Source organism: Typopeltis vanoorti, chromosome 16 (genome assembly GCF_054136105.1).
Source record: "Typopeltis vanoorti isolate ZY-2024b chromosome 16, IOZ_Tvanoo_1.0, whole genome shotgun sequence".
In the NCBI taxonomy this organism is placed as follows: domain Eukaryota; kingdom Metazoa; phylum Arthropoda; class Arachnida; order Uropygi; family Thelyphonidae; genus Typopeltis; species Typopeltis vanoorti.
This window is the reverse complement of record NC_143564.1, coordinates 86883537-86895740: the sequence shown is the minus strand read 5'-3', so window position 1 is coordinate 86895740 and position 12204 is coordinate 86883537. Positions and strand designations below refer to the sequence as shown.

The 12204-nt window shown below is 35.1% G+C and overlaps 1 protein-coding gene across 1 annotated transcript in view; it reads right to left on the bottom strand.

Moving 5' to 3' along the window:
* The window catches only part of alien (COP9 signalosome complex subunit 2 alien), a 395054-nt gene that overhangs the window by 355029 nt on the left and 27821 nt on the right, over window positions 1-12204 (bottom strand). Inside the window, exon 2 of the mRNA XM_090406656.1 lies at window positions 2056-2169. Within this exon, the coding sequence (XP_090262782.1) occupies window positions 2056-2169 (114 nt within the window). The remainder of the gene's footprint in view (window positions 1-2055; window positions 2170-12204) is intronic.

Here is a 12204-nt window from a genome sequence, read left to right as displayed (position 1 = left end):
ATAATTCTAAGGAGGCTATGCTTAGAAGAACATTCATTCCCACCAGTGATTGTTTAAAGCTGCTACACTACTTCTACTTTGCACCTGACATCTGGGGGTGAAGCTCTAAACAAGAAGAAAACATCCTAAAATGTTATAAGTCTACAATAAAAATTGAAGATTTTAATTTGAACGCCCATCATGAAGTTTCTTAAAAATAACCATGAGCTGAAAGTCATGTAACATCTATGAAGCTTCAGTGCAGCTACCTCCATTTCTGCATAATAGAAATTATGCAGAAATGGAGATGGCTGTACTTTATACTACAATAGGACAGTTAATCTCTTATCTTCCATATGATGATTCCAGTGTTGGCTGATAAGAATTTCTATGACTCTAACACTGGGATTAGTGTGGAAGAAGCAGAGAGAAAAAAACAAGTTTCCAGGAGGACAAAATTATGCCACCTTCATATGAGTCAGAATGACTCACCTTTATTTCAAAAGTTCTCAAAGTGAATGTGATTTCAAATCCAGATTTTTCTAATCAAAGAACACTGCCATTGCCAAGCAAGTTATGGAGACTCTTCTCAGCAATAAAACTATGTGCTTAAAAAGTTAACTGTATGTTAATTTTTTACTAAAAAAATAAATAAATAAATGCAATCTCAGGAATTTCTGTTTATCTTTATTATGTTAAGATTTACAACCATTCCACGGTCAGCATCAATTCAGCCAATCTTAGCTCTCTTATAGTACAATATCGTTTATTGTCCAACCACAGATCCAAAACCCTCAGCTGGCAATGTGCCAAGAAGAATCAATTCATGTTGAAGGGGAGAAAAGAATAAGGCAATGTACGAATTTGTTACCAACACATGAAATCAAATGCTTTATTGTAAAAGTTTCAAACTGTTGTACAAATAAAATATTTACCACTTTAAAAACTTCTTCATGTAGCTTCCTCGGTGAGAGGGTGCAGCACTCTCTGTTGGAGGCTTTCCTTTTTGTTTCTGCATAGCCATGTGATCCTGTCCATGATCTTATATCTTCAAGCCATGTCCTTCATTTTCTGCATCTTGATCTTTTTCCCATAATTTTTCCTTCTAAAACTGTTAGTATCCTCTGTCCTGCTGAACCTCATCTTTCTCTGGATCATTTCCTGTAATAAAGATCTCTGTGTTATCATTCTTTGTAGGACATCTGTATTTGTCACATGTTCTGTCCATGAGATTTTCAGAGCTTTCCTATAGCACCACATTTCAAAGGCCATTATCTGTTGTCTTACTCTCTTCTTGAATATCCAGATCTCACTTCCATATGTGAAAACTGGCCACACTAATGTTCTTATCAATTTTCTTGGTCTCGATACACACACCACTTCTGAGCAGATCTTTATTTTTCCAGAAGGCATCTTTAGCTATGGCTGTTCTTATTTTTATTTCTTTATCTTGCTTTCCATCTGCAGTAAAGTAAGTGCCTAAATATTTGTATTCTGTTGTATGTTCAATTTTCATATCGTTTATGAATATATCTGGCTCGGATCTGTTTTCTTTTGAGATTTTCATAAATTTGGTCTTTTTTGCATTTATATTAATCCAAATTCTTTACGTTCTTCAATTAGTAGCTGCAGTAATTTGATTAATTTATTTTGGTTTTCTGCTATTAGAATGGTATCATCAGCATATCTAAGATTGTTGTATTTTATACCATTGATACTAATTCCTATTTTTTGTTTTTCATTACTGTCTCACTATAGATATTAAATAGATTTGGTGAAAAGATACAACCTTGTCTAACGCCTCTTTTTATTTTCACTACAGAAGCCTCAGAGTTAAACAGCTGCATTTTCTGTTTGGTGTAAATCATTTAAAAACTAGAATTTTCATAAAAGAAAAGCTAATTTTCCAATGTATAAAAATAAACACTCATCCGCATTGATTACCCTATTATCAGAATGGATTCGCCTTCTTCTGATATGCACAGAAGGGTCAAGCAATCTCGCATCTATGGTCGCACAGTAATGATATATTAGAATCTTGTAATATTATAACAAAAATTAAAACAAATAGCAAACCTTTTGAAAACTAGCTAATGCTGCCTTAGGATCATCTTCTTTTAAGGCCTTTGAGTTATAATATTGATTTTCCAGGTCCACGTCTGGTTCTGAGTTGCTATCCTCAGAATATTCCTACCAAAAATAATTAACTTTAAAGGTACAGCATAGAAATTAAGTTCATATACTAAAAGATTATTTCAATAAATTTCTGTTGTAATTTTAAAATATTAATTTATTAAGAGGAAAACACAGAACCAAACACATTACTATTATTCGTATCAATTCTTAGACATCTTTATATACATATATATCAAGTGAAAAACCAAAAGTTCACAATATCTCTTACTAAGATATGTGAGATATATTTTTAAAGAAAAGGGAGAAATATCAAAAATAATGCAAGAAACTAACACATCACGTTAGAATCATGACTGTACATTAGCAAAGGATTACCGAATCCACAAACCTAGATCTGCAGAGAATTAAGTTTCTAGATTACCAAGCACAATATTTTTTCACTTCAAGATAAAGCTGCTGATCAACTTACACTGCCTGTGAAAGTTTTTATAAATTAGCTACTTATTTTTGGAAACTTAAATTTACTCCAAAAACCATATAAAAATTTTCCAATGACATTTTTGAAAAATATTTAAATTATTAAAAACAATCAGCTAATGCCTTTTGCTATAATAGGGAGTAGGAGAGGCTGTTTTAGCCCTATCTAACTTTTGGAGACCGAGTGGGCAGTTCAATCTCCACCACCAGCTAATCAGAGATAGCTGACCCAAGACTACTTCTACTATGCGTTATTCCCACTTCCCATGCAGGGTCCGCGTGTTACTTTAGATGCGACTTCTTGTTAGTACTACTCCCAACCGACCCGTCGTCTGGTCTGCTGCTGGGGAGGGAGGATATATTTTTGTCTGTAGAGGCGTATGTTCATGGGGCTGGTCCCTACTGACCGTGCCCGAGACCGGCTAACTTGGCTATGCCTGAGGAAGATCCTCAAATTCCTCACATCTACAACGGGAATCGAACCTGGGACACTCCTTCCCAAGGCATATGGTTGCGAAGCGCAAAGCCACTAGGCTAACAGCATGGTTATAGCTGACCCAAGACTATCACTAATTATAAGAGGCATCTGATAAAGAGATCACTGACGAGTATCACCATCTCATGGTCCCTAACATGATATTATTGTCTGAAATAGTGAGAGTTCTATGGTCAATTATCTTGAATTGACCATAGAAACAGGCAAAAAAAAAAAAAAAAAAAATACTTGCCCATGCCAGAGATCAACTAACTCGGGAACCATTCAAACTATCCACAAACCTAGATCTACAGAGAATTAAGTTTCTAGATTACCAAACACAAATATCTTTTCACTTGAAGATAAAGCTGCTGATCAACTTTCATTGCCAGTGAAAGTTTTTATAAATTATCTAGTTTACTGTATAATGAAACTTGTGGAGCATTCATGACTAAACATACACACATAACCGTTACAGTAATAAGATTTTTTATTAAGTAAATATTTCGTCCTAAGTATCATAGGACATTGTCAGTACAGTTAATTCAAACAATACTAGAAATCACATACAGTTGGAGCACATGCTTAGAATGGAATCCTCTATGCATGCAGTAGCGTGTTAAAGAATTAAATTAAAATATATCTGGAGAGAGAAAAAAGATGAAGAACTATGTCACAGATCCAATTTGAACTGTAATGATGTGCTTACTATCCCTAAAGTCTGGGAAATTGTCATCCTAAATTGTGTAAAATAATTTATATATGTTATCTCATTTTAATGTAATTTTTTTCCCCTCTCTCTCTCTCTCTCTCCAGGATATATTTTAATTTAATTCTATAACACGCTATTGCACGCATAGAGAGATTCCATTGTAAGCATGCACCCTAACTCTATGTGATTCCTAGTACTGTTTGAATTAACTGTACTGGCAATGTCCTATGATACTTAGGACAAAATATTTACTTATTAAAAAATCTTATTACTGTGGTTACGTGCATATTTAGTCATAAATTAGTTAGTTAAATTTTAAAATGCAACTTCACTCCAAAAACCATATAAAAATTTTACAAACAAATAAGGTAATATGAAATAACTTTCTAACCAATTTTTTTTTTTTTAACTTTAAGAAAAATCAGAAGAATGTGCATATATAAAAGTCCATTCTAGGAACAAAAACTAAGGTAACAAATTATATTTTCCCCAAAGTTGATTTTGTTTTTAATGTTTTTCCCTCTATCAGTGCTTAGAAGCTCAGCAGCAGGAGGAATTTTACACCATTCATCTCCAACAGAAACTGGATCGATTTACCTTGTTCTTTGGAGGTGGTAAACATTGCCTGAGAGCTTGTTCCAAAATGTCCCATAAATGTTCTATATGATGGCCATGTTCCATGAATCACATCTGCGCATGAATGGGAGCATTATCCTGTTGAAAAGTGGCTGGTTGCACAGGACAAAAGTGTGTCAAACATGGGATGAAGATGATCACTTATGATTGAAAGATAACATACAGCATCCACTTTGCCTTCCAATACAACAAGTGGACCCAAACCATGCCATGAGAATGCGCCCCAGACCATTACAAAACCACCAAAACCTTTCACAGTTGTAAATACGCATTCTGGCTGGTAAGCTTCTTTCGACTGATGCCACACACTATTCATCCATTTGCAGCAAAAAGTATGACTATATTTATTGGACAATATTACATCCCTCCACTGTTGTGTAGTCCACTGCCTGTGATTTATGCACCATTGGATGCAATGATATACATTGACAGGAGTGATCAGACTTGTGTAAGGCAATCCAACCATGATATCCAACTCTGTGTAGTTCTCAGAGTTTTGTTGAAATGGCTTTCTTGTGACCAGTGTAGAAGTTTTCACACAACTGCTCAACAGTAACCCACCTATTTTTCGTGATACAGTGCACTAATGCTCGAACGTCTCTCTCTTGCAGTAAGCACTTTCATCCACTATTGCATATCACTAATGTTTGTCCTGTCGACTGCCATGCTGACATAACCTTAGAGAGACTGTTTATCAACTAACGTGTGCAATTTCAGCTGTTTTAGTCACAGATGCACCTGCCAGCATAACTCCAACAATCACATCTCTTTCAGTCACTGAAGTCCTCTCTAGATTCCATTCTAGCATGCAATAAATGGCGGCAGGAAATATTTTTATAGGAAAGTCTACATAGCTCAGTCAGTACAGACAAAGCCCTTTGGTTGGAAAGACTTCGGTTTAAATTCCCATTCAATAATGTGAGGAACCTTCATCTGGTCTCAAAAGAGACCTGATAATAGCTCATTTATATTATCTAACCATATATATCTCTCATAAGCCTGTGTAGCTCAGCGGATGTGGTGTTTGCACACCGCCGCGCTTGGCCGCACGAAGGAAGACTTGGTTTCGAGTCTAGTCGGTGAGTAGAGGAAATTTTTCTAAGCCTTTTTTCGACCGGTTCCCGAGTTAGTTGATCTCTGGCACGGGCAAGCAGGGTTTTTCCTCCCGGAAACTCAGGTTTTTCGTCCTGTAAACTCAAGAAAATCGACCGTAGAACCCACATTATTTCAGACATTAAATATATTGTGTTAGGGTTAGGGATTACGAGATGGCGGCACATTTGAGCCGTCTCTCTTCACTGCGTACCGCTTAATTAGTGATAGCCTTCGGCCATCTGTCTCTGATTGGGTACCAGTGGAGATTGAACTGCCCACTCAGTCTCCAAAAGTTAGATAGGGCTAAATGGCCTCGCCTACTCCCGTATACGGGAATAAAAAGGCGTTAGCTGATTTTTTTTTTTTTTTTTTTATATATCTCATATACAAGTAGCCAAAAGGTGATGCTGAAATTTTTTTGCCTTGGTTCTATTATGCATTAAGGATACAAAAATTATATACTAGGTTTTAATCCTTTACCCAAGGAAGCAAAACAATGTTTTGCACGTGAAATATATTCACATCTGAGCTACTTGTATATAGAGGCTAATGACTTCACATCACTTGACTTAGTATGTATCCCATAATGTAAAGCACACACACACCATTTAGGATGTGAAATTCTATGCATAATGGGGAGAGTCACTACCCAGACCAGTTTCACGTGTAAAACATTAAAAAAATCAGTAACATGTAAAACATTGTTTTGCTTACTTGGGTAAAGGATTAAAACCCAGTTTATAATTTCTTGGTATCTTTAATGTATAATAGAACCAAGGTAAAAAACTTTCAACTTGATATCTATCAGCCATCCATGCCAATAGTTTATAATCCAATCCCATATTCTCCAATTTATGCAACAGTATTCCATGCTATATTCTGTCAAAAGCATGAACAAAGATATATTTTATAACAGCATTATGGTATATTGGATTCTGAGACTTTTGACCAATAAGTATAATTATAAAATAAAACCCAGTTTATTTTATTTTAGCATTATTCTATAATCACATAATTCATTTAGAGAAAGATGTTGGAAGATTTTTCCCACTTGGTTAGATTATAACAAACTTAGTTTAATCCTTTATCCATGTGTAAGCAAACAAACTTTGCACCTGAAGTATCTTCAGGACCAAGGCAACTCGTGGTAAAGGGGGACCAAGCTCTCATCACTCCTTGTCTCAATATTGAGTTGCCTCAGTCCTGAAGATACATCAGGTGCAAACTTTGTTTGCTTACACTTGGATAAAGGATTAAACTAAATTTATTATAGTCTAACCAAGTGGAAAAAAACTTCGAAAATCTTTCTCTAAATCCAGAGTAATTTAATAATAAGATAGTACACCTATTGGCAACTCGTATAGGTAAATATGAGTTCTCCGTTGCTTCCACCTTGGTATCACCACTTCTCGGTCTGGCTAGACCTCACTGTCTACTGACGAGACCTCAATAAAGGTCGAAACTGGTCTGGGTAGTGGCCCTTTCCTTAATGCATAGCATTATACATGGCCGCAAGGAGATGTGCTTTGCATTATGAGAGATACTGAGACAAGGAGTGATGAGAGCTTGGTCCACCTTTACTGCGAGTTGCCTCAGTCCTGAAGATACTTCAGGGGCAAACTTTGTTTGCTTACACTTGGATAAAGGATTAAACTAAATTTATTTTAACATAATTCATTATTACAACAAATGAACCAACAGCCATTTCTAGCCACGATATTGTTCTGCCTACAATTGCTAACAGCAGGTTAGAAACTATATATTGAAAATATATATTGGGTGAATATTCTGGGTGAACTAGGTGTATGGTGCACACTCACAGAAAAGCAATATCATCGATATTATATTTTTGTATTTATTCCTGTTAAAGACTCTGCTAATTGTTTCCTGGCTTTGTGCGATTTCTAAAATGAAAAACAATATACTAATGCATCATGAAGAGGACATTTTAAACACTGCATAACATTCAACATTAATATATGGGCATGCAGTCACAAATATGGACACCTTTGAGCCCTTTAACTACGTAGGCATCAATATGGATAAAATACATCACTCCTCTACACTTAGTATCCATCACATATTTCAATGTAATATCAATAGTATTACAATTTTAATATGCACTTCGCATCCATGGTAACTTGGACGTGTATATATATATATATATACACATACGTCCTGGCCGGTTGGGTGGTTAAACAGATGTACAGATGCTGCAGTAGGTCAAATTTTTAGTGTTCCAGTGGTTTTAAACCACTCAGAAACCAAGGGAGGGTATGTGCTGAGACAATAGCATAGAGAAATCATTGGTTGAGATTGGTTAGTGTGTCAACCAATCGAATTAAACTTTGTCATCTTTTTGTTTTTTGAGTTTCATCTGTTGTGTGCGTGAAAGTGTGAAATGTTTACCCATGTTTAGGACACCGACATAGACAAGTTGTTAATATATAATTTTTTATACATAATTTATAACTTTGTCATCTCTAAAAATTTTTATAAATTTATAAAAAATTAGAACTTGTGTATAAATAAGCAAGTAAAATGAGTTATTCCAGCCTTTCTTTGGTGCAATCTGGAAAAATACTAGTTTCTGAAGTTATTACATTTTCCAATTTCTGCGTGTATTATATGGTTGCATTTGAAAATCGTGTCAAAATTCAAATTATCCATGTATTTGCCAGTATTTACGAATCATAAACCCTTATGCTTCTCACATAAACAGCATGCGTGAAGCATAGCTAGTGTTCATTTGACCTTTAAGCTTTCCATATTTAAAATTATATTAATTGATAAATTAAAGTAGTCATATTAAAATAGATAAATTAAAGTAATCATGCAATTAACTGCACTGGGCCAATTAAGATGACCGATTATGCACTACGCACTCTAAAACTTTCATACATCAATAAAAATATGGTCAAACTGAAGTGAATTTTGTAGCACAAGTTGCATAAGCCACATGACAGCATGCAATATCACTAATATACATGCACATTCAAAGTAACATTGTAAGTGCATTAACAAAATTACTGAATACTAACTATAATTATTTAACCATAAAATACAATCAGGAAACACTTGCCAAATTGTTACAAAATTATTACAAATTACATTAAAAATGTAAATAAATCACATTTTTTTTCAAAATGGCAAATTTCAAACATGCATTAAAAACTCTGAACACTTGGGATAATAAAATAAGTACAGAAATTCAAATTAAAATGCACAATAGACCTTATCATTCACTACATCATTTATTATCTTCAAAAATTCTGTTATGCAGAGTTAAAATAGAAATATACACTGCTTGGAAAGCAGTAAACGGACACGCCCCATGGGCAAGGTGCATCATGCCATGTAACATGTTTTTAGCGAGTATATATGATATTCCCAAGTCAGTGCAACATTGTCTGGATGAAATGGATGAAAGAAGGGAACTGAAGGAGTTTAAAAGCGGCATTGTGATAGGATGCCATGTCACAGGCCTATCTATCTGTTCTGTAAATTGTTGACAAATTGGGCCATCCCAGATCATCAACAGTTAAGCTAAAGCTTTAAATAAAGATGACAACAGCAGCAGCTGCCCAACATCCCTTTATAGTGCAACTGCAAACTCATCAATCTACAGTTCTTTAAGAAGAATGTCATCCAAGAATCCACTTCCTCTGCTGGTCCACCCTGGAGTATACTGTATTCACTGCACCTGTAATTTGCCCTATATAGGTGAAACAGGATGCACAATTCCTATAAAACAAAAGAAACATAACACATTAAATTTAATAACTATGATGAAGCTGGCCTGATCATGCCCTGAATACTTTACATAGAATGGACTGGAAAAGCACCTGTTGTTTACATTACACCAAAACATGGTATGAACGTAAATTTAAGGTGGCCTGTGAAATTCTTATCAACCACCCTAATCTTAACAATAATTATCCACGACGAGTCTTTTGACTGAATGGAGGCACCTTACAATAATGGTCTAAAAATCCCAAGAATATGGAAGGCACATATTCTACCCACATAACCTTTCTCCCTAAGAGTTAATTATAAATCCAGAATCTTAAATCTAATATAACAATTCTCATGTTAAATTAGGACATCATTTTTCCTGTAATAAAACTATCTATAGGAAAAATTTTTTCCCTGATGCCGTCTTAAATAGAATATAGCTTTGATGTAGTTATTTTATTTTATTTCATTTATTTTAATTCAATTTAATCTAATTTTTCACTAGATATCAAGGCTAGTAGAATAACTGTTGATCATAGCATTCTCTGTAGCATACTATGTGAAATGTAATATAGCTTGCCTCTGTATATATATGTGTATGCTCCAGATGACGACGACCTTAATATGAAGGTCGAAACATTCGGGAAATTAAAATTATTTCAACAAGGTTGTAAAGTCAATAATTTGTCTAAAATGAATGCTGATCACTGTGTAACACTAAAGAAAAGGTTCAATAAAGGTTCCCTGTATCTCTCACACAGCACTGATGTGCTATAGGTTTCTTGTATCTCTCTCTCTTGTGGGGGATAAATATATATACACACACACACACACAGTAGACGCCACTTATTGTGATCACTTTGGGACAGCCACTTTTTGATAACAATAACCGGCTGATAACATTAAGTAAAGGATATAAAAAAAACAGCATCATTTATTTCAATTTGTTATGAACAACTTTTTAATAAGCAACAACATAAAATTATTTTAAAAAACTTATCTAGTGTTGTCTGTCGTAAATGAGGAAAGGGGAGAACCCCATACGAAATAAATAAATATTATTATTATTAAAATTATTACATGTCATGGAAACAAGTCACTGAGACCACCTTCCATGACATTGCTACCAAATGCAATGCATTAAGAAGGGAAAACTTTTTTGCAATTGCACCTGCATCAGATTGGCCTTTTAGATAATCAAGTTCAGCTAAAATTCTCGCACGAATTCCCTGCGATAATGAACTTTAAAAGCTCGTATTATGCCATGGTCACATGGTTAAATTAATGATGTAGTGTTCGAAGGCAAGAAAATTACTTTGATGTTCTTTAACAATAAGTTTTTTGTGTGTGCACTGGAGTTGTATACTAAGAAGACAATTTTTCGCTTTAATTTAAGATCCCACTTAACTAACCAATTGTTGAAAATGTCATCAGTCATACAAGCATTTGCACTAGAACAGTAGTCAACAGGCAAACTTTTGACACCTTTAAAACACCGAGGATTTTTACTTTTTCCAATCACTAGGAGCTCTCATTTCTCACCTTTCATATTATGACAACAACAAACTGTCACTCGTTCATTTGAAGATTTAAATCCTTTAGTACTTTCATTTTTAAACAAATAAGTATGCTCAGGCATTGCATGAAAATAGAGTACTGTTTTATCTGCATTGTAAATATCCTTGGGAGCATATTCAGCAATAATTTTTGACCACTCAGTGTTAATCCACGCATCAGCTGATAAAAAAATCAGCACTTTTTTTCTTCATCATGCATATGCTTGTACACAATATTCTCTCACTTTTTCCACCTGTTAAACCATCCATCAGTTGTGGTGAAATTTTCTTTGCCCATTGTTTTTGCAGGTTCTTCTGCTTTTTGACGCATCAAAGGACCATTAATCAAAGCATTCTTTTTCACGAACATAACTAAACCAAATTTTTAATGCTGATTCAACTTGATTATCCTTACCAGATCGGGTTCTCTTCCAATCCATGTTCTCATTAGTAAGAACTCAAGTTTCAATGTTTGATCCGCTTTTTAAGATCTTACACAAGAGTGGCTGTAAAATTTTTAAATGTACATCTGCACTTACCCTGACTCATTTACTCATTTTGGGCAACTTATCATAGCACTCCAAAATTCTTTGCTTTCCTTGAAAAGATAAATGTTTGTTTATTTACTTGCTTCTGCCATGGTGTTAAGGACTGTTTTAACGAGCACTCAAAGTCAAATTCACTTACTGAAAGAGAGCACGAAAATAAACTCGAAAAATCACAATTAGACTGTATTTATATCCCCTGCATTTGCCTGGAAGATTTAAGATTTAGGGAAGATTATTACTATTATCACGGGCAACTCCAGGGAGTCATTAGACTCATCGAGGGAGGCCCCAAATCATATTCATCACAACTATCTGACATTCATACAGTATCTATCATACCTCGCCTTAAACTCATTCACTGTCACAGCATCCACTACAGACTCAGGGAGCGCATTCCACTCATTCACTACTCTAAAAGTAAAGAACCCAGCTCTAACACCTTTACTAACCACACTTTTGCCCAGTTTCCATGGATGTCCCCTAGTCCTCCCACAACCAGCCCTGTTCTCAAAAATATCTTCTGAATTAATTTTATAGAAACCCTTCAGTAATTTGAATGTCTCAATCATATCTCCCCTCTTCCGCCTATCAACCAATTTTTGCAACCCACAAATCCTCAACCTGTTCTCATACGGTTCATTCCACAGACCTGCTATCATCTTGGTCACTTGCCTCTGGATCCTCTCCACCTCTTCCCCATCAAGAAGAAACCTAGGTGACCAAATCTGAGCACAGTAGTCTAGATGGGGTCTTATCAAGGCTCGATAGAGAGGAACAATAACCTGCTTGTCTCTGCTTGTCAACGTATTCTTCAGCAACCAAGTGATTTGATGAGCTGTTTTGGTCACTTTTGCA